Source organism: Ictalurus furcatus, chromosome 8 (assembly GCF_023375685.1).
Source record: "Ictalurus furcatus strain D&B chromosome 8, Billie_1.0, whole genome shotgun sequence".
Classification (NCBI taxonomy): Eukaryota; Metazoa; Chordata; class Actinopteri; order Siluriformes; family Ictaluridae; genus Ictalurus; species Ictalurus furcatus.
The window spans coordinates 16,964,353-16,991,084 of record NC_071262.1 but is presented as its reverse complement, the minus strand read 5'-3'; the positions used below and the strand labels follow the sequence as shown (position 1 = coordinate 16,991,084).

The 26,732-nt window shown below is 39.7% G+C and overlaps 1 protein-coding gene across 2 annotated transcripts in view; it reads left to right on the top strand.

Annotated features, from left to right (window-relative positions):
• Positions 1–26,732, top strand: part of map1ab (microtubule-associated protein 1Ab) — a 42,769-nt gene that overhangs the window by 11,688 nt on the left and 4,349 nt on the right. The window contains exons 1-4 of one of the 2 annotated variants that reach the window (XM_053631122.1): positions 5,902–5,976; positions 14,667–14,749; positions 14,969–15,106; positions 16,238–26,693. In XM_053631122.1, coding sequence (XP_053487097.1) covers positions 16,346–26,693 — 10,348 coding nt within the window. In that variant the 5' untranslated portion in view covers positions 5,902–5,976; positions 14,667–14,749; positions 14,969–15,106; positions 16,238–16,345. Of the gene's footprint in view, positions 1–5,901; positions 5,977–14,666; positions 14,750–14,968; positions 15,107–16,237; positions 26,694–26,732 lie in introns of those variants that run through there. The other variant, XM_053631121.1, reaches the window with a different exon arrangement.

Sequence of the window (26,732 nt, the reverse complement as noted above, 5' to 3'; positions counted from 1 at the left end):
ATAGCTTTGTAACCCTTCCCAGACTGATGTATTTCAATCACCTTCTTCTTCATCATTTCTGGAATTTATTTCAGTTTTGTCATGTGTGTTACTGGGTAAGACCTTTTAACCAACCTCATACTGTTGAAAAAGTTCTATTTAAGTGTTGATTTGATTGAACAGGATTTGCAGTAATCAGGCCTGGTTGCATCTAGTCCAGCTGAACTCCATTATAAATTCAGTTTCATAGATTTTGGGCATTAGTAACTATGGGGCAAACACATTTTCACACAGGCCCAGTTAGCATATATAACTTTTTTGCTTCAATAAATAACATAATTTAAAATTGTATTTTGTGTTTATTCATGTCCTTTGTTTTATCTTTTGTTTTAATTTCTGAAACAATATAGTATGAGATATTAAAACAGAATAAATCAGGATAGGGACAAATACTTTTTCACAGCACTGTACTCCATAAATCTAATACCCAAGGGGATTTTCAGGGTTGCTCATGCAGGGAATAGTGCAGACTTCCTCGGCACCATACATAATGGAGTGTGCTGAATAATTTAGAGTTTGGATATTGATATCCCTACAGATTGGTTCTGAGGGCTGGCTTTGCATCACTCTGTCAAGGTCCTCTGGCATTGATTCTCCATGCAAATTTTCATGACTATGGATATTGCTTGCAAGAAAGCATAATCTTACCTGTGTTGCTAGAGCAAGCAGGAATCAGTGGCATTGAACACTAAGCCCATCAACACCCATTCATGTGTGTGTTCATTCAATTATTTAGTAATTGATGTTCAACAATGGATGTTGGAGACAATGCTGGAAATAGAAATGTATTCAACAAAAAAGCTCTTAATAAAGATTATGAAATATTTTTTTCAGTGCTAAATGAAAATGGCTAGCTGTACTTTTTTTTTTTAACCTCTTCTATTGCTATATTTATATTTGCTTATCCCCAATGTCCATCTCATATGAGTTAAGAGTCAGAATGGCCTTGCTATCATGGTAGTATGGACATTGGCGCTGGTACCCCTCCACCTAAAGGCCCATTTCTATGTATCTGTGCCTTGCGTAGATAATAGTACAATTAATAATATTAGTACTAAGACTAGCATATAACCAAGCATTATAATATATGACAATAACGGTTAATAGCATCACTGTAAGTTATAATAAAATAGAAAACCAGATAAATTTTCACCAACCAGTTGTTGTAGTCAGTAATATCCATCCATCCTCTATACCGCTTATCCTTTTCAGGGTCACGGGGAACCTGGAGCCTATCCCAGGGAGCATCGGTCACAAGGCGGGGTACACCCTGGACAGGGTGCCAATCCATCGCAGGGCACAATCACATACACACTCACACACCCATTCATACACTACGGACACTTTAGACATGACAATCAGCCTACCATGCATGTCTTTGGACTGGGGGAGGAAAAAGGAGTACCCGGAGGAAACCCCCGCAACACGGGGAGAACATGCAAACTCCACACACACAGGGCCACAGTGGGAGTCGAACCCCCGACCCTGGAGGTGTGAGGCGAACGTGCTAACCACTAAGTCACTGTGCGCCTGCAGTAATAGCCATAAGAAAAATAATCTATCATTCACCACAGCTGAATCATATCTAATAAATCACTGTTCCACTGGGAAGGACAGAAATGTGGCTTGTCTGGAGGAATTGACAGCACTAAACCCTAAAAAAACTGCTGGCTGGGATATAGGTCTCTCCTCATGCCTTCTCCCTGGCCCTAAGCAATCCCTCACCACAGCACACACATTCACTCTTTATGGTGTCAAACATAAAATTGATTAAGTGCCTGTATTGTTCTTTATGACTAAAGATGGGGTGTTTCAGTTACAACATATTTTACATTACGAGGTGCATTGTTATTAACATCAAGAAAATGAAAATGGATTCTGATATACTTGAATAATTTAAATATAAAGAAATGGATTATAAACCATTTTGTGGATAATTTTGTACTTATACTAATAATCTCATTGGCTGCTATAGAAAAATAATTCAGGTCTTGCATGAGCATTATAATTCCATATGTTGTAGCAGAATATTTGGTTTTGAGGCAGCAACATTGAATGGTTTAAAAGAAAGTTGCAAATGCTACTGTGACTGATGCATTCATACCTGCACAACACACACTTCCATGCCATTCCATGCTCAAATAATATCTCTTAAGCAGTGGTTCTAATGTGATCTCCCCAGCTTCAGCCATGAGGCTTTTCTTAACGTTTCCAAATTATGCTGATAGCCTCCCTGCTTATTTTAAGCTAAATAAAGCTACTGGTTTAAGGAAACAATTTAAGTGTCAAGTAAATGGTGATGCAGTGGGTAGAGTTGCCTCTTCCTTGATTCAATCTTCAGCTCTGGTTACTGTCTGTGCGGAGTTCCTCATGATCTTCTCTTGTTTATGTGTTTCCTCCCACTGTCTAAAAGCATACAGGTAGGTGGAGTGGATGTACTAAATTGCCACCAGGTGTGTATGAGTGTGTGAATGTGTGTGTGTGCATGGTGACCTGCGATGGACTAGCATCCCATCCGGGGTGAATTCTCCTGCCTTGCACACAGTGTTCCCGGTGCAGGCACAGGATCCACCAAGACCCTGACCAGGATAAAGCAGTTACTGAAGATGAATGAATGAAAATTATGTTTTTAAAACAAGTTTTGCATATTGATTCATAAATACACTCATAAATGGGCATTTATAACTTCATAATTTAATTGTTTACATTTGTCTTAGAAACACATTTCAAACATAAACCTTTATTAAAAAAATCTTCAATCTAGTGTACAATCTTATATGTTAGATATGAAACTGTTTTACCTGTTATAAGCAGATATGAAACTATTTTACCTGTTATAAGCGACACGTTTCCAATGCCAGTGTCAAATGGATTATCAAGCTATAAAAAATCCCCAATATTTTTTGGCTACACAACCAGACTAAATGCAAGGTAAGTTCACAGCATATGAAATTGTGATTAAGTGATGTTCAGTGGTTCTTTACATAGTTAAGCATTTTTAGCTTCCTAAAAAAGTTCCAGTTTTGGAAAAGGGGAAAAAATGAAATATGGGATAAAAACCTTCCCACGGGGACAACTGAAGATTCCTTATGGGTTCTAGATTTTACCTTTTTTCTATGAATGTATACATTTTGTATAAGTACTGTAAATTCAACGTGATAATATGAGTAAAGGCCATTACATATCAATATAACTCAACTCTGTTGATGCTAATTCGACACATTTAACACTAGAGTTTATTTATAATAAAAGGTTGGCTAGTCATTTAGGATTAGACTGTCTGTACAGTCCTGGTTGAAAAATGTGCCAAGCGCAAAATGGCAAAATATTAATCTTTTAATGGTCTTAACAACAAATCACTGGTCAGGAAATGAGCAAGAATTAAACAGATAAAGTTAGTGTGTGATAGTTTTTCCCTTTGATTTCTTTAAATGTTTAAGCCTTGTGGACAGCTTTTTATCTTTATTTTATTTTTTATTATTTTTATTTATTTATTTTACTTTATTTTAATTTTGTACACCCAGACATGTGTTAGTTTGAATTTTACATCTTACAATTTTTACATTTTACAAGTTCACTGCAGCAAAACTTAACGAGACTTAACTTAACCACACCTTTAACGTGCCCCTATTATGCTTTTTCAGATAATAACTTTCATGTAGAGTGTTATATAGCTGTTTGTGAATGTAAAAAGTCTGCCAAGTTTCAAAAATCAAAGTGCATGACAAATGGAGTTATTGACTTCCAAAAGAAAGAACCGATTCTGAACACCTGAAACGAGTTGTCAGTAATTCCAGACTAATTCCTGTACAAACCTACATAGGTTTGTAACAAAAAAAAACCCCTGTCTTGTCTTCATTGGATGCTTGTGAACAACGTGTACTTTGACCTGCCCTCAAACACTACAGTACAGTAGCTTTGTTCTTTTGCGCTGCAAAAGCAAAACCACTTTGCATGGACTCCAAAAGGATGAGGATGTAAAGTCTCAGTGGTTAGAATTCGTTTTAAAATGATACCACAGCAGTTCAACTCTGACCTTCATTTGTGTTCCCGTCGTTTCACTGACTGCTTCTCAAATCTAGCTGAAGTCAACATGGGATTTCCGAAACGATTATTCATTAAAGACGGGGCTGTACCCACTTTATTTGGACCATCTTGCGCCTCTGGATCACAATCGGTAAGTATGATTAATTATTTATGTATATATTTTCTACCGAGTGTTTCAAATGAGTAGATTTGTGTTGTATACGTGTGCAGCCAGTGCACAGCTGTTAGCCTGTTAGCTGTTAGCCTCTGCTAACGGGCTAACTTACGGTATTGTCAAACTACATATAAACTTACCACTGAGAAACGTCCTGTTCTCATCGTGCTTGCAATGGTGGTTCGGGTTGATCTTCCAGTGTATCACTATCGGACTCGGGCTCAAATTGATAAGGTAAAACCGACGACATTATTACTGAGCTGAAATTCAGATATGGTAGTGGACGTTTCATTTCTGACACGCGCTGTAAGCGGTAGACCAATCACAACAGACTGGGACATCTGACTAATCAGAGCAGAGTAGGCTCTCTGAAAGGAGGAGTTTAGAGTGAACAGATCCTTGACCGAGTCATTTATGACACTGAGAAAAAGAGGTGATGCTGCAATGCAAATTATGATAATATTAAAGTGTTTTTTGACCTTGGATGCATGTAAACCTCTAAAACAAAAACATGAGACCTCTAAAACAAAATTAGGCACGTTTATATCTATAGCATAATAGGAGCACTTTAACATGGCAGGTGTGAAGTCATTACATTAAGCTCCTAAATTAACTGTACAGATTGACACGTGGCACTACAAAATTATGTTAATTAGGATGTCTTCTAAAAATCTATTAAGTTTCAGAGCAAAGGCTTTTTTAGTGTAGTGCCTGAGTGACTTTGATCATCTTCAGGGGTGTAACCTGGCCTGGGCATTGGGGGCTGTAGCCCTGAAGATTTTTTTTTTAGCCCCGAATAATTCTCCACTTGGAGCGGTTTGTCACTGTATAAATGAACTTCAGTAAAAGAAGACAGTCTGTAATTTTATATCTTCAGTGAACGGAGACAAGGCCAGTCATACAGGGTTTACAGGAAAATACTCAGAAATACTTGTGTCTATCGGCTGCCAGGCCTCAATTCTGCCAAATGCTAACTCACAGTCAGTGTGAGGAAAAATGGATTTATTTATTTATTTATTTATTTATTTATTTTAACCAGTAAAGGGGTTGAAACTGAAACAGTTACACCCTCTCATGCTGAGCAGGAAAACAAGGCGTAAATGTCTATATGAGTTCCAGTTTACGTGAACATGATATGAACAGAGCAGAAGGAAAGATAATGTACTTTGCATGGCACTGTAGCAGCTCCATACAATGAGAGCTTAGTTCCCCTTCATAGCAACACCAAACTAGTCTAGTCAGAAATGTTTTATATTTTATCGGTCTGGTAGGCACCCGAGGCAAGTGTTATGATGAATCCAACTTTTTGTGATCATGGCATACATTGACAGCTAAGTTACCACAGCTTCCATAAAACCAAACTCTAGGCTACTAGCTGAGCTGGAAGAAAATGTAAGAAAAAATGCATGGAAACAGTCTATTTAGGAGTACGTTTTAAAACGTTTTTTTTTTATGGAGAAGAATCTGGGCTCAGCCCCGGATGATTAACAGTCCAGCTAACGCCCCTGAGTCTCACTTCGCATAGTTGCAGCTGTATTGCAACTATCTCATTTTCGCTGTGGCGCTGTGGCCGTATCCCAATTCTCCAGCCTCCCTCCAATCCGCTCCTCCCTCCCTCCCTCCCTCCTTCCCTCCCCTCTCACCCCCTCCCTCACTGCCTTCCTCTCTCATCAGACCCGCACACACTCCGCACAGCACTCGCCGACACAGGGCTGAAGTGGCCCGCATCAGCAACGGTATGTACACTTTCTATCTGCAGTTTCTCACAAAGCGGGCGTTGTTGTGACATGACTGCGGATGTGGAGTGACTCTCTCTCTCTCTCTCTCTCTCTCTCTCTCTCTGTCTCTCAGTCTCTCTGTTTATATCATGAACCAACTGAAGCAATGACGTCGTTACATGCAGACGCCGGCTGTTTATCCTTCTGTCACCACATTTTGGTGACTTTATCAGTGCTGTAGTGAGAATTAAATATCAGACCTTAAGACTGTCTGTTAAATTTGTGGAGAAGTGCGCGAGCAGATCGTAGGCTTTATCCAAACTAAGTGGATTAATTTAGGATCCTTCGGCCGGCTGACCAAGTTCAGGTTGAAAGACACAATTGTATAACGAGTGAATAATGCTAGACACGCTGCATCGCTTTGACAGACTTGTAGAAGTTTATCTAAAGTGATTATATGTTAAGAAAAGCTTCACCATCCTCTGACTCAAACGTCCCGAATGACGCACTAATGCAGCAAGGCGCAGAGACTCAACACTGCTTTAAGGTATTTTTGTTTGTGTAGTGCCGCCGGTATATAGACTATGCTACTGTATACGTAAAACATGTTTATTTAATTATTATTCCAGGAAACGGCAGAAAAAAATAAATAAAGACTGTAGACTGTAAGTAAGCATCTTTGTGGAATATTTATGGGAGTGTGAAAGTGCGCATGGAAAATTCAGGTACACGATTGATTATCGTCCGTGACGCATAGATGAAATCCGAAGAAAAAAATAAATAAAATAATTCCACGTATTGATTAGTTGGTCAGTGACTCAGCGTAAACCCACACCGCCTCCTCCCCAATCGCTTCCTCATCCCTGTCTGTCGCAACATTAAATCCAGAAAAAAAAGGAAAAGATAAGAGACGCCAAACATGACAGTGTTTGTTTTGATTTTTTCCTCTAGTCTAATCAAAACTTGATCTTGTGTTCTTATCCAATAAGAAATCCACCCAACATGAGTAATATGTTAATGTTTCACTTAACATCATCATCTACATTGCTGACTGACATGTTATGATACTTAGATTATCATTTAATAATCAGTTTTCAGTCTAAATGATGAGGGTTTTTTTTTTTTTTTTTATAAATCTTTGTGACTGACATGGTGTTTATTAAACGCAGCTGATGTCTTATTTCACCGTTCACAGTGCCACCTGAAGTGCTGGCAGTACCAGAAATAATTCGGAGGAGAATACCAGCTCACATCAGCACTGCGATGGAGGCTTAGTCACTGTTTCATTGCTCCCACTTACAGTAAATGGTGGCTAGGCAACAACAGTGCAAAAGCCTGTCAGTTTATACTGACCTGAGAGCAGAGTTGGATCAAGGTTAAGACACTGTAAGTAGGAAATCTGGTTGGGGATCAGCAGAAATACCCATCCAGAAATCAAGCTTCCAGACAGCAGATTCAGCTCAGAGTATGATAGACTGACTGTATGTGTCGATCAATATAAATGTCAATACTTTTCTAAATCATTCACATAATGTATAAGGAATTAATACTGTACTGATCCTTCCATTCAGTTGTATTGTCTACAAAAGGGGTGTGAGTTTCTCCCCTTTGTCTCAGATCTATCTGCCTCACTGCCACCCTATCTTCATACCAGACTGGTGGTAAAGGTTACTGGAAGCTTGTGGACTGGGCTGGGATGAACTCTGGGGTATTTGGGGCACCCGGGTGTACTTCCTGACAAAGCCAGACAGGGTACCAATCCTGAGCTCTGATCTCAGCAGGTCTTTTTGGAGTGGTGATGACCTGCATTCACATTTTTGCTTGTCATCGTTGTCGTGTATCCACTGCATCATGTTTGTCTGTTCAGATGGATCAGCTTCATGTCCTATTAGACTTTGTGATAAAGTTAACATGTCAGGCTGAAAAGACCCTGAAGGGCATGTCTGTCAGACTCCGTGTTAAAATGGGACACAGAGGAAACAGGCAGACAGGGACAGTCAGACCCCTGGCTCTACTGAGTCATTCATTCTGCTTGTTCTACTTACAGCTGGGGGAAATTGAGGACACAACATGACCTCTTTGCCAATACTTACATTGTCTTAGTCTACTAAATGATAACCATTACATTAGCAACTGCATCTCTGTGATTATTCCTTAATCCGCATTAGGAGCAGCTTGTCTTTGGGAGATTAATGAACTCAAAGGTGCTTCACCTGACAGATACCTATCTGGAATTTTCTGCACATATGAACTTGAGTTTTGAGTCTCCTTTGAGGTGCTGGAGTGATCTGATGTGTTGTGTCAGGGTTTCATTTGCTGTGAGAGACTCTGAGACTCTTCGGTCACAGTGAGGTGAAAACATTTCTCTCTCTCTTTTGTTTTCTCTGTCTCTCTTTTTCAGTTATAAATCTCCTCCTCTTTCTTCTCGATTACACACATCAAATAATTTTGTCTTTCATCCCTATTAGTGGGCGACTGTGTTGGTGGGAGATTGCACAAACTGGCATTATAGCTGAACACCAATATTAGTCTGTTGTATGCGGGCGTCTCTCCTGCACTGAGCACTGCAGCACTGTGCAGTGAGGACCACTCCCACTGGCTGACTGGGTATTACTGTTACATCTTAGGTCTTAGCTGTTTTTGAAGGCATACAATTTACCATGCATAGACTTGCACTGTTTAGTCATTAGTATAGGAATATAACCACTACAGTTTATGTAATGCTAAAGATTAACTGTGTGGTTATTTAGTATCAAAATCCTTTCTGCACAATTAATCCTTAATGAAGATGCCACATAGCTTTGTTTCATTCCTATATTTATTACTGATATGATGAATAGAATGCATAATGCATAGCTGCGTATTTCTTTTTGTGATAGACAATGCCTTATTTCTTGGCTCTGGTTTTGGCTTGCTAAAGTAAAATAAATAAATAAATAAATAAATAAAAACGGACTGCCTGAAATGTGGCTGCTCTTTAAACCACTGTTCACCTTTTATTTAAGAGTTAAAAAAAGTCTTTATTAACTCAGTGACAAGACATGAGAGAAAATGTGGACAATAGAAGATCCATAGACTCGTACAGGATATCTTTCATTTACTTCAGTTGTGTATAGTAATTAATAATGCAAGTGTGCACGCATCAAATCAAGTGCTCTTGAGCAGAATCCTCAAAAATGTGCTATATTCCTCTTTATATTTATTGTGTACTCCAGCCTTTTGATCTAAACAAAAATGAATTAATCTGTAGTGCCTTACAATGGAAAATGACACTTGGATGAACTTTACAAAATGTTAAACTAGCTTCTAAAGCTAGTCATTCAAAATTGTCTGTAAAGGAACACAGCACATTAGCACATGTTTAAAAGTTTTTGTTGTGCTAGTCCTACTGGGTTTACTGTACATACAAATCTCAAAAAAATGTGTCACTTTCTTCAACCTATGCATATCGATACAGTCCAACTGTTAAGATACTAGAGTTCATGAAAAATGCAATGCATACAAAGCAGTCCAAAAAAGAGTTTTTTCTTTTACATCTTGTCTGGGGCTTCTGTGTATTTGAATATGATTAAGCTGAAAATGATAAATGTATAAGTATTACTATGTATAAGGTTATGAAATGTCTGACATACAGTATGCTATGTATTTTTTAATTCATATGGAATATACACATATGTATTTTCTTGTTTAAGGCCAATAAGTAATCGGCGGAACATATTCCCATGTTAGTTTTGGATGAGGCGGTGCAATAAAATAGCCAAATGTAGTGACTCCTGATTTGGACTTCAAGATGTTATAAAAGAGTTATTGTTTAATATAAGCTTCTGGTGCTACTTTTTAAATCCACACTTAAGCTTTCTGAACTCTCCCTCTAACACTTCAGTAGACTACCTCCAACTTTTTTTCCTATTAGGTTAAAAAAAAAGAATGAGAATAATGAAAAAAATGTGAGGAAATTTGGTTGGGTTAGGGCTTATGAGCTCATCTTTATCTTAGGTTGAGTCTGGAGTTTTTGTCCAGGAAACAATGGTAGTGTACCAAGTATGTTCTATTTTGTATGCTTTGTCACCATTTTGGACATTTCTGTCCTTATTTGTGCACTCCATTTTGTTCATTGTGTCATGTCTTTCCCATTCACCTTGTTGATATCCATACCTTCCATTCCTTTTTTTCCTGTCTTCTAGGTGTCTGCTGGCACATGCATTCATGGTACTAGGTTTAGTGAAACAGTGGAGAAGGCATTTGAGTTATTTCGGTTTACTGGGAGAATTACTGTATTCTTCTTATATGACATATACATGTGGAGAGTATGGTTTTAATGTAAGGGCCTGAAGGCATGGCTATATCTTCGGCCAGGTGGTAGTCCTAGTTTCAGTGACACAGCTGAAATGAACTTATAGGCTTTAATTGTATTAATGGCAGAATCTATCCGTGCTGCCAAGTCGCAGGACTAGGATTACATTAAGAAACTAGGACATTTGTTGCTTGTGAATGTACAGTACAAAGGAAGGTTAAATCTAGATGCCATGAAAATTTTGGATAGCTTAATAAAACCAGTAAATATTAGTGGAATGTTGAGGTGAAAGAAGACATATGCTTTGTTGCACTGTCAGATACTAGCTAATGATATGACTAATTAAAAATGGTAGTTAATTAAACTCTGGTGGAGATTTTTTAATTTATAATTTATTGCCACATCTGTCTCCTTTATACTACCCTGAATCCAGATTGAATAGCAGACTTGTGAAAATGAGATTACAATAAACCCCTTCCTCAAGAGATAAACATTATGTGCTCAGTCTTGTAGCAATATACAGAAGGCCTTGGCCTAGTATATGGTCTTTGTAGGCATTTAAGGGGGCAGTAAATTCCACAGTACTGTCAGGAATCATCCTCAGACTGACCTTGTCATCAAAGAAATAAAAGAAGACTCTGCAGTGAAACAGCTGAAATATATGCAATGCTTTGGGCCACATACACCACAGCAAGGTCTAACGTAGAAAGAAAAGCACATATTACATTATGCCATCAGATAATGCTATGAGAAGCCATTTTATCATCACATCACGTCAGATAAGGTGATTTTATTCCCAACTTCCATAGGCCTCTTCCTCTGGGGTGCTTATATCTGGAGCAAACTATCTGGAGCAGTGCAGTGGCTTGGTCTGTGTTCTGCCACTGTCCTGTTTGAGCTTATTTTAACATAGTGCTCCCATTTTGAGTGTTCATGAGTGGATATTTATATCAAACAGGTCAATTGAGGTAGGACTGTAGCGCAATTATTTGATGTGCCAGAGAAATGGCTATTTTGTGGAAGCACTGAGAAGCATGTTTATTTGATGTAGTGGCACTGATAAGTTATAGAATAATCATATTAGTCCAGTATTTCCCACAAGTATAAAGTACATCTCAGTGTAGGACAGGGTGTGGTGGCAGGACGGTGGACATATGGTTTGCAAAATACTATGGGGAGTAGGAGTGGGCTCTTTTGAGTGAGTGTTTTGCTGAGACCTAGTATTTTTTTATACTATTCAAAGTTACTAGCTCTAACTGTATACCCTACATGACCATCAGTATACTGGAATTTAAACCAGGATGATTCTATAGATTCCAAACTTACACATGACTGCTATATTGACTGCTACAAATGAAAGAGTAATTTCTAAAGAAGGAACTTCAAAAAGTTAATACTTCCGTTAACTGGAGCAATATAATCATAACTATTAGCCTAAAAACCTCACTGATATTCTCAAAGAAGAAGAAAAAATCATTGCCACATCTATAATTAAGTTAAACAATTTATTTAGTAAGTGGCTTTGATTTTTAAAACTGCTGTGTCACTGAAAGCTACCAACAAATCTGAAAATGAAGGCCACTCTGGGCGGAGATCAGCTGAGAAACCATCTGCAGTCATTCTGCAGTACTCTTGTTAAGATACAGTTTCTTCTTGAAACAATATTTAAAAGTACAAAAGATTTAGCTTGGTGCAGATTGATAAAGGAAAACGCATGATATTGAAGTTTTGGTATTTGCCACGTACTGTCTGATTTCACCCTATTACAGAAATATATTTATACTTAACACTCTAAGTATTAAGAAGGGTGCATTGCAGAACTATTACACATTCAGATGTAAATTAAAATGGGATATGGTTAGTTAGAGTTATATTCATATAGCACTTTTCTAGACACTCAAAGTGCTTTACAAAGTCTGGTGGGGGGTCTCCTCAACCACCACTAGTGTGTGGCATCCACGTGGATGATGCAAGGGCAGCTATAATGCACCAGAACGCCACACACCAGCTATTATTGGAGAGGAGAGAGTGATGTAGCCAGTTTAGAGATGGGGATTATTAGGGGGCCATGATAGAGAAGGGCCAATGGGAGAATTTCACCAGGACACCTGGGTTTACCCCTACTCTTTTACAATAAGTGACCTGGGATTTTCACACAGAGAATCAGGACCTCAGTTTAAAGTCTCATCCAAAAGAAAGTGCTGTTTTTATAGTATAGGGTCACTGTCATTATACTGGAGAATTAGGCCCCACACAGACCACCCCCTGCTGGCCTCACTAATACCACTTTTCCCCCAAGAGGTCTCCCATCCAGGTATTGGCCAGGCTCAACCGTGCTTAGCTTCAGTGGGAAACCAGGTGAGAACTGCAGGGAGATATGGCTCTGGCAATATACTGTATACTGAATTTCTGGAGAATATGCTGACTGACTTAATCTTTATATGCTGCTGCTGCTGCTGCCGCCATTGGCACTTGAATACGATGGACCAAACAAGTCTTTTCCTAAATCTTTCTATCACAGTAATAAGTTACATGCGTCAAATCAGTGGCTGATGTTAAAGGCAATGATTAAGTTAAAAGTGACATGCACATAATATACAGGGTGCCCCAAATCTCCATACATAGGGGACTATGTTTGCCAGCCCCATGAAATACAACATAAAACAAAGGCAACCTGAGTAAACACCCAAAGCAGTTTTTATTTATTATTTTTTTATGGAAGCATAAAAAAATTGTTATCCAACACCTATCACCAATGTGAAAAATTGCCCCCTTAAATTTTTTTTGTGCCACCTTTAGCAGCAATAACTGCAACCAAAGGCTTCCGATAACTGGAGCTCTTTCACTTACTTCTAGTACTAGGATTTACCCCTGTACTTGTCATGCTGCATATTCCAGTTGCACTTGAGTTTCTTACGGACTGAAGACCGGACACTCTCCTTTAGGATTTTCTGGTATAGAGCAGAATTAATGTTTCCCTCAGTTATTGCAAGTTGCCCAGGCACTGAAGCAGCAAAGCATCCCCACAACATCACACTCCACCACCATGCTTGACCATATGTATGATGTTCTTTTTGTGGAATTCTGTGTTTGGTTTACGCCAGATGTAACAGGAACCCTGTCTTCCAAAAAGTTCCACTTTTGACTAATCAGTCCACAGAACATTCCCCCAAAAGTTTGAGGATCATCAAGGTGTTTCTTAGCAAAATTCAGACGAGCCTTAATGTTCTTCTGGGTTAGCAGTGGTTTTCACCTCGCTACTCTTCCATGGATGCCATTTTTGCCCAGTGCCTTTCTGATAGTGGAGTCATGAACAGTGACCTTTATTGCTGCAAGGGAGGCCTGTAGGTCCTTTGATGTAGTCCTTGGCTGTTTTGTGACTTCCTGGATGAGTAGTTGCTGTGCCCTTGGAGGAATTGTGGAAGGTTGGCCACTTCTGGGAAGGTTCACTACTGTGCCGAGTTTTTTCCATTTGGAGATAATGGCTCTCATTGTGGTTCTTTGGAGTCCCAGAGACTTTGAAATAGCTTTGTAACCCTTCCCAGACTGATGTATTTCAATCACCTTCTTCCTCATCGTTTCTGGAATTTCTTTCAACTTTTGGTTACTGGATAAGACATTTTAACCAGCTTCATATTGTTGAAAAAATTCTATTTGTGTTGATTTGATTGAACAAGGTTTGCGGTAATCAGGCCTGGTTGCATCTAGTCTAGCTGAACCCCATTATGAATGCAATTTCATAGATTTGTGGAATTAGTAACTATGGGGGCAAATACATTTTCACACAGGCCCAGTTGGTATTGGATAGCTTTTTTTGCTTCAATAAATAACATAATTTAAAAACTGTATTTTGTGTTTACTCAGATTGCCTTTGTTTTATCTTCAATTTTGTTTTCATTTCTGAAACAATTTAGTATATACAAAAAAACCAGAAGAAATCAGGATGGGGACAAATACTTTTTCACAGCACTTTATACTAAGTATGAAAACTTTTGGAAGACATTTAGCTAAAAAATGTATGGAGACTTTTGGGACACTCTGTATTATTGGTTAAACTGGGATGAATGGTTTGTTTAGGGAAATGCAACATCTAACTTTATTTGAATGTTTTTTTCATGTTTAAGCTGTGTCCCTTCACTTAGTGCTATTTTTCAAAATGTAGCAGAATATAGGTATTACAGAGTACATGCATTATTTTGTTTGAAAAGACATGTTACATGTAAAAAAAAATTAATGTGACGCATACATTTTTTTTTAAAGCAAAGTTGTGTAAGTCCTATGGCTTTACAGGAGTACAATACACATTCTCTGTAAGAAAATCTATGACTGAATGGAGTTTCCAAAAATTGGAAATTTTACTTTGATGTTACTCAATTATATATCAGCAGTTAAAACATTTGAATGTTTCTTACAGGGCAAAGGACTCTACACCACAGAAGTGATGTACTTGAAACAGTTGTCTTAGTCAATCCATCAGAGGATACGGTTCTTTCAGAGGTAGTTTTTTTTTTTTTTTTTTTACTACTGGTAGAAAACACATGGTAGACTCAGTTTTATGGAAACTGTCTACATGCAGTTTTGATCGAACTCAAACTTGCTGAAATATATTTTTTATATGATTACACAAGATAAGCATACATGACTTGCTAGAACACAAAGTCAGAGCAGTTCTTGTCTGTATTTTAAATACCCTTTGTGCCTCTGTGTTTGTCCTAGATCCGGTCTCTTGTGTCTGACCCAGCTGTGCACAAACTACTGGTCCTGAGTGGACAGAACTCAGACCAAGGTGACCTGGTTCTTCAAACTGGGGTGTTTACTCATCAAGCCGTCTCATGTGTTTTGGCTGATCCTGGGGTAAGTCAGAGATATTTTAACATTGAGTCCTTAATTTATGTCTAATTCAGCAATCAACTGAAATGTAGTTTCTATCAGAAATAAACAGAGTTCCAGTTTATTAGGTACTCCTATTTAACCTCAGATATACCAATAAAATAGGTGTGCTGACTGTTGCCCATCTGTTGTGCGCAATTTGTCAGCTCTATGTTCACTACTGGAAAGGACCACCATCTAACCAGATATATTGGGTGGATCACTCTCGGTGCTTACATGATAGTGACATGTTAGTGGTTATGCTTGTACAAGTGTATTAGGCATAGTAGTTTTATTGGGATTTTGAAACACTGCCTACCTTTACTGGTCGTCTACCTTGTTGGTGTACTCTGTAGGTGTACAGTTGGAGTGTAGTGTATACAATTTTGCTAATCCTTTAGCTCTTAATCAGTGGTAAGTTTCTGAATGTAGGACTGGTGTTGACTGGATATTTTTAATTCTCAGCCCAGAGGTGATATTGAGGTGTCCAAAAGACACCAGCATCACTGTTTCATCGGATACACTCGTAGCACTTATCATTCTTACCACAGCACACACTACCCACTACCATCTCACTGTCACTGCTGTGCAGAGAATGGTCCACGTCCACCATTAAATGTGATGGTCCTGGACTGCTTTCATATGATGGTCCTTCTCAACTGATAGATGGGGTAGAGAATAGTTGAAAAATTTTGTATTCCAATAGATGGCTGCACCTAAATAGTAAGTGTACTCGATAAAATGGCCAATGTGCTTAGATATAAGATAGCTATACCAAATAAACTGGCAATTAATGGTAAATGCCCATTTGTAACTATTCCTTTCAAAACCTTGCCACATAGCATTAAGCCAATGAGGTGAGGGATTAATGGAGGAAAACACTTATAATTCGCAATATCCATTTAAATGCCAGAAGCACACCCACCAGCAGTGAGCAGGAATAGGCAATGAATGGCAACAAATGGGCCTGTGAACATCTATTGTCAGTGTACATTGCTGTATTAACTGATATGACTGATACAAAAGATTATAGAACTGATGAAAATCATTGCACTGATATTTTGTATTGGTCTAATGGTGAGTATTCATCCTGACGCTCTCTTTGTTACAATGTAGGTTGTTAACCTGCTGGAAAAAGCAGTCCCAGGGCAACAGGCAACACTCACTGTGTCTTGCCGGGCTGAGGCAGGTTGGACATCATTGGGACAGCATTTGAGGGAGGTTATGGACTTCAAATTGAATCCAGAGCCCATACTCCCCAAAATGGAAGGTGTCACAGAGTTCACAGAATACATTTCTGAGACTGTAGATGTCCCATCCCCATTTGATCTACTTGAGCCACCCACATCTGGAGGATTCCTTAAGCTATCCAAGCCTTGCTGCTACATTTTCCCTGGTGGTAGAGGGGACTCTGCTCTGTTTGCAGTCAATGGCTTCAATATTTTGATTGATGGTGGCTCAGAGAGAAGATCATGCTTCTGGAAGCTTGTCAGACACTTGGATCGTATTGATTCCATTCTTCTCACCCACATTGGTGCTGACAACCTCCCTGGTATAAATGGACTGCTTCAAAGGAAGATAGCAGAGCAAGAGGAAGAGCAATCACAAGGTTCAACTACCTACAGTGACTGGATGAAGAACCTCATCTCACCAGAGCTTGGAGTTGTGTTCTTCAATGTACCAGAAAAGCTGCGCACATCTGAATCAAACTTAAAAGTCAAGCGTAGTATCGAAGAGGCCTCTCTGACATTGCAGTACCTTGACAAACTTGGAATGACACCTGAACCTCTTTTCCGAGTAGTTAGTAATACAATTGAACCCATCACTCTTTTTCACAAGATGGGTGTGGGTAGGTTAGAAATGTTTGTCCTCAATCCTGTGAAAGACAGTAAGGAAATGCAGTTTCTTATGCAGAAGTGGGCTGGTAACAGCAAAGCAAAAACTGGGATTGTTCTTCCCAATGGAAAGGAAGGAGAAATATCTGTGCCGTACTTAACATCTATTACAGCTCTTGTGGTGTGGCTTCCTGCCAGTCCAACAGAGAAAATTGTTAGAGTTCTGTTCCCTGGCAATGCTCCCCAGAACAAAATTCTTGAGGGGCTTGAAAAGTTAAAACACCTGGACTTTTTGCGATATCCAGTGGCTACCCAAAAGGACATTGCTTCAGGGCTCTCACCATCTGTTATAAAACAGCCAAAATTAAAGCAAAGGGCTGAGAGCAAAGAAAGTCTTAAGTCATCTCCCAAGACACACACACCTACCAAGATTGTAAAAGAACCTGAAGAAGACACATCTATTCTTGAGACAAAGACTGAAACTGTCAAGGAGATCAAAGCTGAGAAGAAAGAGGAGAAAAAACACACACGACCATTGAAACCAAAAGCTGAGGTAACAGAAAAGAAAAAGTTATTAAAGGAGAAATCGATTAAAAAATACACCAAAGAAAGAGCAACTAAAATGGATGAGAAAAAGGACAAAGAAAAGAAAGAGATCAAGAAAGATAAACATGAACTCAAAAAAGATGACTCTGTGAAAAAAGATGAGAAAAAAATAAAGAGCAAAGATGTTGTAAAACCAGAATTGAGGAAAATAACCAAACCTGATCTAAAACCCTTCACACCAGAAGTCAGAAAGACTCTTCACAAGGCAAAAACTCAAGGGAAACCCAAAACCACTAAGAGCAAGGCTACTAAGATAGAGCCTATTGCAGAACCAGCTTCCAAGAAAGCTGAGTCTGAAACACAAGAGAATGAAACAGCAGAGGTTAGATCTGTTCCCTCAACTCCAGAAGATCTGACAAAAGATTTTGAGGCGCTCAGAGAAAATGACATGCAGATAGATCAATCTGAGCCAGAGGAAATTGCCCATGCACCGTCAAAAATATCAGTAGAAGAAGAACCTGGACCAATCCCTGACACTACCACTGAGAAAGAGGAGGTCTTTGATTCTGCAAGAGAACCCCAGGAACCAAGATCTCAAGATAAGGAAGAAGCACTAGCGCCAACAGAGATCAAAGGGGAACCTGAGAAATCTGCAGATGAGTGCCAGGTACAAGAGGGTGATAAATTTGAAGATGAAGGGACTGCTATAGATGATGAAGAGGAGGAAGAGGAAGAAGTGCTGACAGTTGAGAAGAAGACAGTAGAAGAGGAAGAGGATATGGGAATAGGGGATGAAGAAGATGAAGCGATGGTAAAGGATACTAAAGATATGGAGGGAGTTGACAGAAAACATGAAGTTGAGGAAATGGAAAAACACAAAAGCAGGGAAGAACTTACAGGCATAACAAAGACAGAAATTGAGGAAGAGCAAACCGAAGATGAATATGTAATTGAAAAAGCTGAGCTGGAGGAGGCAGAAGATTTGGATGCCATTGCAGATGAAGAAATCAAAGATGTCACTTATGAAAAAGTTACAAAGGAATGGGAGTACAAGACAGGGGAGGATACTCAGGCAGCTAAAGAGGAAGAGGTTGCATCTACAGTGCAAGGAGCTGCTGCAGCAGAGTGTTTATCCTATATTCAGGACGAGACCATACCTGGTTACTCAGAAACTGAGCAGACAATCTCAGATGAAGAGATTCACGAGGAAGTAGAGGATAGAATACACCACCTTCAATATGAAGTCAGCACATATGATGTCTCAGTACCAGATCAACCAGGCTCATTTGATGCAATCCATGGCATGAAAGAGATGCAAGCAATGGGTGATGAAACAGCAAAACCATTTATGGGTATCCAAGAACCTGCTATTTCTCTGTACACCAGCATAATTGCTGCTCCACTGGCAGAGGAGGAACATGTTTCTTCAGCAACATCCATCACTGAGTATGAAAAAGTATCCTCTTTTCCGACCTCTGTTACTGAGGATCAGTCAGTGGCATCTGTCACAGCACCTCAGACTGAAGACACTGGAAAGAGCTCACTAGATTTGGACACAGTAAACATTGTACATCCCATAACACAAACAGAAGCTACTCAAGGAAAAGACTACTTACACTCTGCTGGAACCATCTCTCCAACATCCTCCCTGGAGGAGGACAAATGCTTCAAATCACCTCCTTCAGAGGAATTTCCACCTCTTCCCCTGGAAGTCGAGACCACTGCTCACCATGATGAAGATGAGGAGGATGAGTATGAAGATCAAACACCAAACATTGACATTTCACTTGGAAAACTACAGGAAGGATATGCTGTATCCCAGAAACTGCATGAGAAAGCCAAAGAAAGTGAGAAGCCCAAGAGCCCTGAGCCTGCTTCTTTGGAGTCCACACTGGACAAAAAATCACTGTCCTCTCCTGAGCTGGAGGAAAGAACGGTCTCACCAATTAGAGAAGATGTAATTTCTAAACCAGTAATTTCAGATTTGCCTGTTTTTCCAGAGACTGAAGATCGATGCTTCAGTCCAGATGACAGCACTGTGAAAATGGCCTCTCCTACTCAGTCTGGACCACCTAGTGCCACCCACTCCCCTCTTCGCCTATCACCAGTGGAAGATAAAGCCAAAATGTTCCCTGAACAGTTGCAGCAAGAACAGGAGAAACTAGCCTTCCCCTCAGAGATTGAAATTGATGAAAGTGAAAAACAAAAAATACAAACTGACAAGGCAGAAGAATACAAATCAGACACCATTGCAAAAACGGATAAAAAAGAATTACAGAGTCAGGAACAGAAGGAACAGTCTTTGGTGAAAGAGGAAGAAATATCTCAAGACGCAAAGTTGTCCACTACTGTAACAGCTCCACTGACAGCAAAGGAGGAGTTTTCATTGAAAATGGTAGATTTAGCAGCAGATCAAGACATAATAAAAGGAGGAGCAAAGACAAGTGGAGATAATGAGGATAAATATCAAGACATTTTCCAAGCCAAAACCGTGGAAGAAGGAAAAAGTGGGTCTCTTCATGATCCTGATCATACTGATGAAACACTTGGGGTTAAAGATGAGAAAAGAGAAAAAGAAAAGGAGCTTTATGATGATGAGAAAGAAAAGGAGGAGAAACAAGAAGATCACGAGCAAATATCTCTCCCAGAGATAGATAAAAACACAGATGTATCAGTATTAGAATCTAAAGAAAAGCAGACAGAAATAGTACAGCAGCAATGTATAATATCAGAATCAGAGAAAATAGCTTTGCTTCCTAAAGAGAATGAGGTGTCTCAAAAAGTGTGTGATAAGACAGAAAGTGACACTAAGCAGGATCAAGAATCTAAAGATAAACATGATGAAGAAATTCAGCCTCAAGTTATAGAATCAACACCAGAAAAGTTTCACCTGGCTCATGAAACCAAAGAGACAGATGTGGTCAATGAACAAGCTCAAGACATACAAGTATTACCACATACACAAGTTGAAACATTGGATGAATCTTTGATAAAAGATAGAAAGAAGGAGAAACCTGATGATGTATTGACAGAATCAGAAAACATTGATAAATTAGATGAGATAAAGGACAAAAAAGTAGAAGTTACTGAAACTGTAATACTGCAGTCCACTTTACAAGATGTTGATGCATGTCATATAATTAAACAAGAGTCTAAAGAAATGGAGAACGAAGTCATTAAGCCTCAAACACAACAAGTAACTTTGGAAACAACAGACATAACCTCTAAATGTGTGGATGAGAGTCATTCCCAGACATCATTGCTAGATGACAAAACAAAACTGGAAGAAGAATGCAAAGAAGACACAAAAGAAGACATGTACTCTGAAATACAGCACCCAGACACATTTGGACATGTTTCCCCAATAACAGATATTGTTGTGGAGACTGAGTCAGTTAAAGAAGTAAAAGATACAGTTGTGGTATCAAAACAAGTTCAAGAATCTAAGCAAGACCAAGCAGAACAAATACACACTATGGATGAGACACATTTATCATACAGAAGTGAGGAGGACACTACAAAGAAGCCTGTGGATGAAAAAATGGATGAATCATTAAAATCTGGCCTTGAATCTAAAGATAAACATATAACAGAAAGCCAGCCTGAAGCCTTCCAGGTACCCTCAGAGGAAAAACATTTAGTAGTGAAAGAGGTTCAACTAACTAAACACAAGGAGGAAATTGGCCCTCAGGTTAAGTCAGACATAACATGCAAACATGAAGAAGAATCCACAGAGAAACATGAATCCCAATCTATAGCAGATCTTAGTTCAGAAAAGACAGAAATACTTTCCAAAGCAGACAAATCAGATCAGTCTAAAGATGAAAAACTAAGCCCATCTGAAAGATCCACAGATAAATTAGAGATCAGGGAAGACATTATGCCAACAGTATCAGTCCCAGTAAAAGTTTCTCCAAAAGCTGATCATGAACCCAAGGATAAAGATATAGAAGATGACCAATCAAATGCATCCGAACCTATTTCTGAGAAAATTGATTCAGCAGACAAAGAAGCTCAGTACTCTAAAGAGAAACAAGAGATTCAAAGGGAAGAAGTTCACATACCCACCTTCCCTTCAGAAAGAACAGGTGTAACTGACAAAGTCCAAGAAACTAAAGAGATACACACAGAAGACAGCAAAACGCAAGATCTTGACTCATCTTCTCAAATGACAGATGACATTTTAAAAGTGGATCAACCTGATATACCTGATGAAACAGTCTCTTCAAAACCTGAATTGGAATCCAAAGAAAGTCCCATCAAATCATTATCTGAGCTGACCCCTTTATCTGGATCAGATAAAATAATGGATTCAAAACTTGATTTACCATATAGAGAACTTCAAAAGGAGGATACCCCCAAACCAGTGATTCCAGCACCATTGGATCAAGAGCCAGAGAAATCAACTCTAGAAGGAACAAAACGAATTTCAGTGTCAAGCTCGGAGACAGAAGATGTGGAAGATCAGACAGAGCTTATAGATAGATCACAACAGCACAGAGATGACCAGCATCTGTCAACCTATGAAACAGAGACCTTCCTGTCAGTATCAGAGAAAACAGACATTGGTGCTAAGTTGAATTTAGACTATAAAGAAAAATGTCTTGAGGACATTAAAACTGGAGCTTTATTTTCAGCAACAGAGAGTAGCATAAAAACATCACTAGGCTCTGAATTTCCAACAAAGTACTCAGATAATGAAGAAAGTACTGAAGACGATGAAGGAGATGCCGTCTGCATGGGGGGTGCAGGTTCAAGACCATTGTCAGTAGAACCACGGGTCTTAGAGGAAAGTAACGAAACTTTCACTGAACAAATCCCATCTACAGCAGGCACTTTAAAAGATGAATTGCCAACTCAGGTAGATGACAAAAATGTACTAAAAGACAGCAAGGAGCCCAAGAGCGCATCTATTCCTATAGCTCCTTCAGAACATAGTACTACGGCATCAACACTCGAGCTATCAACTCCTGCGTCCACTCAGGTGAGTGGTGAGGAGTTAAAAAAACCTGAAACACAGCCTTCCTCAACAGACACTGTTAAACCTGAAAAGGAACTGCAGAGGGAGATGGAACGAGAGCGAGAGATGGTCTCTCCAGTGTTAGAAACATCCTTGTCATGTTTTAAAAAAGCAGACAGTTTTGAAAAGACAAAAACAGAAAAAGAGAAAATGGATTACAGTAGCACCTATGAACCAGAAAAATGGAGCTATGACGCTTCTAAATATGAGCCTTATGAAAAACCAGTCTCAAAGGATTTTGAGAAGGACAGAGAAGACAAAGACACATTTTCTAAAACAAACCTTGACATAAATGCAGTTGACAGTAGAAGGGCTAGCCAGACATCTCTGCAGGGAGCTGCATGCCAACTAGATGAACAAAGTGATGAAGAACCAGTATCATTCAGCAAGGTTGACTATGACATGTCTTTCTCAGAGATGAAGACTAGTGGCATTAGTGGACCCAGTACCTGCTCTGAGCAAGATAATAAGGTGAGTTACCAAGAAGAAGAAGTAGCTAGAATGAGAGTAGATGCGGATAAGAGTCCTGACAGCAAAACCACTTCTGTAGCTGGATCAAGTTCTTTTTCTTCCAGTGAAGTCCAAGACAAATCAGAGAAATTAGAAAGAGAAGAGAAAGAGAAAGAGAAGGAACCTGCCAGAGAGGACACATGTTCTCTCAGTAGAGAAGAAGAAAAAGACACTTACACTGAACTGTCCTCAAAACTACCTTGCCCCTCTGCCTCCAGTCTGCCACAACCTGAAAAGTTAGACATTGCCAAAGAGAAAGAGAAGGATTTAAAGATAGAAGAGACAATGGCTACATCACATAGACAGATCTGTGATAATACTATGACAACTGTTCAAGCTGAGACTCTTGTAGATGTTAAGACTTCCAAACATGGGCTGGTTTCACAAGATCAGATAAGCTTAGAGACCACGACGATACAGTCAACCTCATATCAGACTGAGAATATACCAGAGAGTCAGACCAGAACAAGGGAAGATGAGATAGGCATTAAGTCAGCAAAGCAAGTAGAAGAAGATTCATCAGACAGCAAAAAAGACCAAATTTCTTCTTCTAGACGTACATCACCAGAGGAAAATATCCAACCTGGTCAATCAACTCCTGTAGGTGTAAGTAGCCATGTTTCTGGTTCATCTCCTGAGGAGCGGCATGTGCATGACACTGTCCTTGCATCAGAGTGCACAAGTATTGCAAGTTCTCTGACCAGCAAATCGCAGCTGGCGAGTGGAGAGACCGAAACATACCCAGTCAAAAGTGAGCAGATTTTTGCAGATGAAGAAGGTGATTATAACGATGAGGAAGAGGCAGGTGAAGAGGATGAAGCCAGTGATTTGGGTATGGAGAAAGGTGCCAGAGAGATGTCTGAGAAAGAATCCAAAGCTGCATCTGATCCAATGGATTCTAAATCAAGTGACAAAATGCAAGAGCAGCCATGTGTAGAAGAATATTCTTCTAATAAAATCCAGGAAGAGGAGGATGTATCACTAGCTTTAAAAGATCCTTTGCACACGGAGACAGCTGAATCATTTACTAAAGACATTTTTGAAACCTCGCGTGAGACAGTTGCAACAGGTCTTACACATGAGGTGGTAAGCACAGACATTGAGCAGTCAAAGGAAAAAGACAGCAGTTTACCACATCCTGATCTAAGCAAGACTAGTGAGCATAAGCATGAATGTGAGCTAGAGACGTCCTCTGATAAAAAACACGAGGGAGCAAGTGGTCAAACTTTCACGTTAGATACAACTCATTCTTTGTCCTCTTCATCGTACAGTTATTCCTCGTCCACCTCTGCCTCATATTCTACAGGACAACACGTTGGTGAGGGACTTTTCGAGACTCCTATTACTATTCCCAGTGCTCATTTGAGAACTGATGCCGATAGTATATCATATGAGTATTCTTCTTTCAAAGAAGAGGAATCTCTTGCAATAGATTCATCCTATTTAAGCTCTGGGGTACAGTCAAGAGATGAAGCCATGGAAGTTTCTGAAAAGCTCACATCTGCAACAGCTGACTCTGTATCCAGTCTTGCAAGGTTTTCTCCACTCAGTCCACTGGAGGAGACCAAATCATTCTTTCAAGACCAGGTATCATCAGCAGAGGAAAAGTCAGAGGAAGAATTAGCAAGTATTAAATCAGACAAAGATCAGCCACCTGACCAAAAAGACGTGTTAGCGACTGACCCACAGTGCTCAAAAGCCCCAGATTCTGCCACAACTGCATCACAGCAGCTTGACGTAGCTTCTGCTTCACTGGCTATATTTGATATTGCACCACTAAAGAAAGCTGACACATCAGAAAAACACTCCCATGAAGAATCCTCTGACATTGAACAAGAAGAAGGGACTTTACCTTGTAGAATTGAATGTGACCAAGGTGCACCCCATGATCAGAAAGGACGCACTTTTTTGCCCAGACAGCATGATGATATCACCTCAACCATGCACTCCGTTCAGTCTAATTTGGAGATACAGTCACCACATTTCTCAGCAGAACAGTCTTCCAATGGACCAACAGAAGTTTGTGTAGACTCCCATGTAGTTTCAAGTAAAGCAGGTGAAGTTGGAACCACATGCCTAGCAGATCCAAAACAGGAAGAGGTGGAAAAAGAGAAAGAAGAGAAGAAATCTCATGTAAAGGATCATGAGGTTGCTTCTCCTCCAAAAGAGTCAGAAGATCAAGCAGACCAGCAGAAGGAGAAAAAAGAAGAGATGAAGGTTGAGGAGACAATACCAGGAAAAGAGAAGGTGGGTGAGAAGAAAGAGAGAAACGAGGAAGAGCAGAGTAAGAAGGATGATAAAATGGAATATGAAAAGTTTTACATGAAAGAGGAGAAGCAAGAAATGCAAGTTAAAGAAAAATCTGGAGAAAAGAAAGAGAGTAAAGAAATGGGTGATTTCATGAAAGAAGTCAAAGACGAGTGCAGAGAGAAGGAACAGATGGAAAAGGTCAAAGAAGAATCTGAGTGCAAGACCGAGGAGAGAAAGCAACCAGTGATGGTAGATTTGCCAGAAAAAGATACCAAGAAAACAGATGGAGATGAGCCAATTCAAAAAAGCGACTCTGAGATGACTCAGAAGGCTACTACATGTTCGACAGCTATACCTGACAGTACATTGGATGTGTCTAAACATCTGCAAGAGGAGAAAGAAATGAAAGAACAGCTGGAATATGACCTAAAAGGCCAGAAAGATCTAACTGTATCTCATTCATGTGAACAGACCTCTAAACCCTCTAACAAATCAGAGGAAGATTTTACTCGACCTTCTGAACTCAGAATGGATGCCAGCTCCTCTCACTCACCTTCACTATACAAACATCACAAAGGAGAACTTTCACCATCATTCATTAATCCAAGTCCACACCATTTATCTAGTGAGGAGGAAGAGGAGGATGTCAGAAGTGATTGCTCAAAGGATGTTGATGTTGATGATGAACGTGAACAACATTCTGTTAAAAGGAGATCTCACAAAGAACAACGCCATCATTCTCATAGCCACCATGGAGACAATAAGGAAGGAATCCATGCTCCTGCTAGTGGCATGGCAAGTGGACATGGAGTATCACTTGCAGGAGAAGAAACTCCTCCAACCTCTCTGAGTGAGTCTCTTCCTTCTCAGTCTGACTCGGATGTACCACCTGAGACGGAGGAGTGTCCATCCATCACAGCTGAAGGAAACCTTGACTCTGATGAGGATGCAGAGCATTTACCAGTGGACAAGATGTCGGCTACTAGTGGAAGTGGAATTGGTCTCCACTCATCGTCTCCAAGGACCCATGATCCTCCACCTGCCCCAATGAAAGACCCTGTCCCTCAGCCCCCCAAACCTGATGTGTGCATGGTAGACCCAGAAGCTGTTTTAAATGGGCAAAGTCACACAGAGAGACCTTTGAAGAAAGATCTTAAAACCAACAAAGGATTGAGGAAAACTCTAGGGAAGCAAAAATCTGCATCTCCAGCACGTAAAGGTGATGGAAGGAGCAGAAGGTCCACGACACCTGTAAAACAGACATCCAAGGACTCCTCACCTCATGCCCCTTCTATTAAAAGATTAGATTCTGAGAAGACCCTCCGTGTGTCTCGCATACCTGAGACACAGGGTTCTAAGGGAGACAACTATCCAGGAAAAGGACTTGTCAATGGTGTAAAGAGCAATACAGGTATGCAGCAAGTCCTTTAAAATAAGTTAGTGAGTTAGT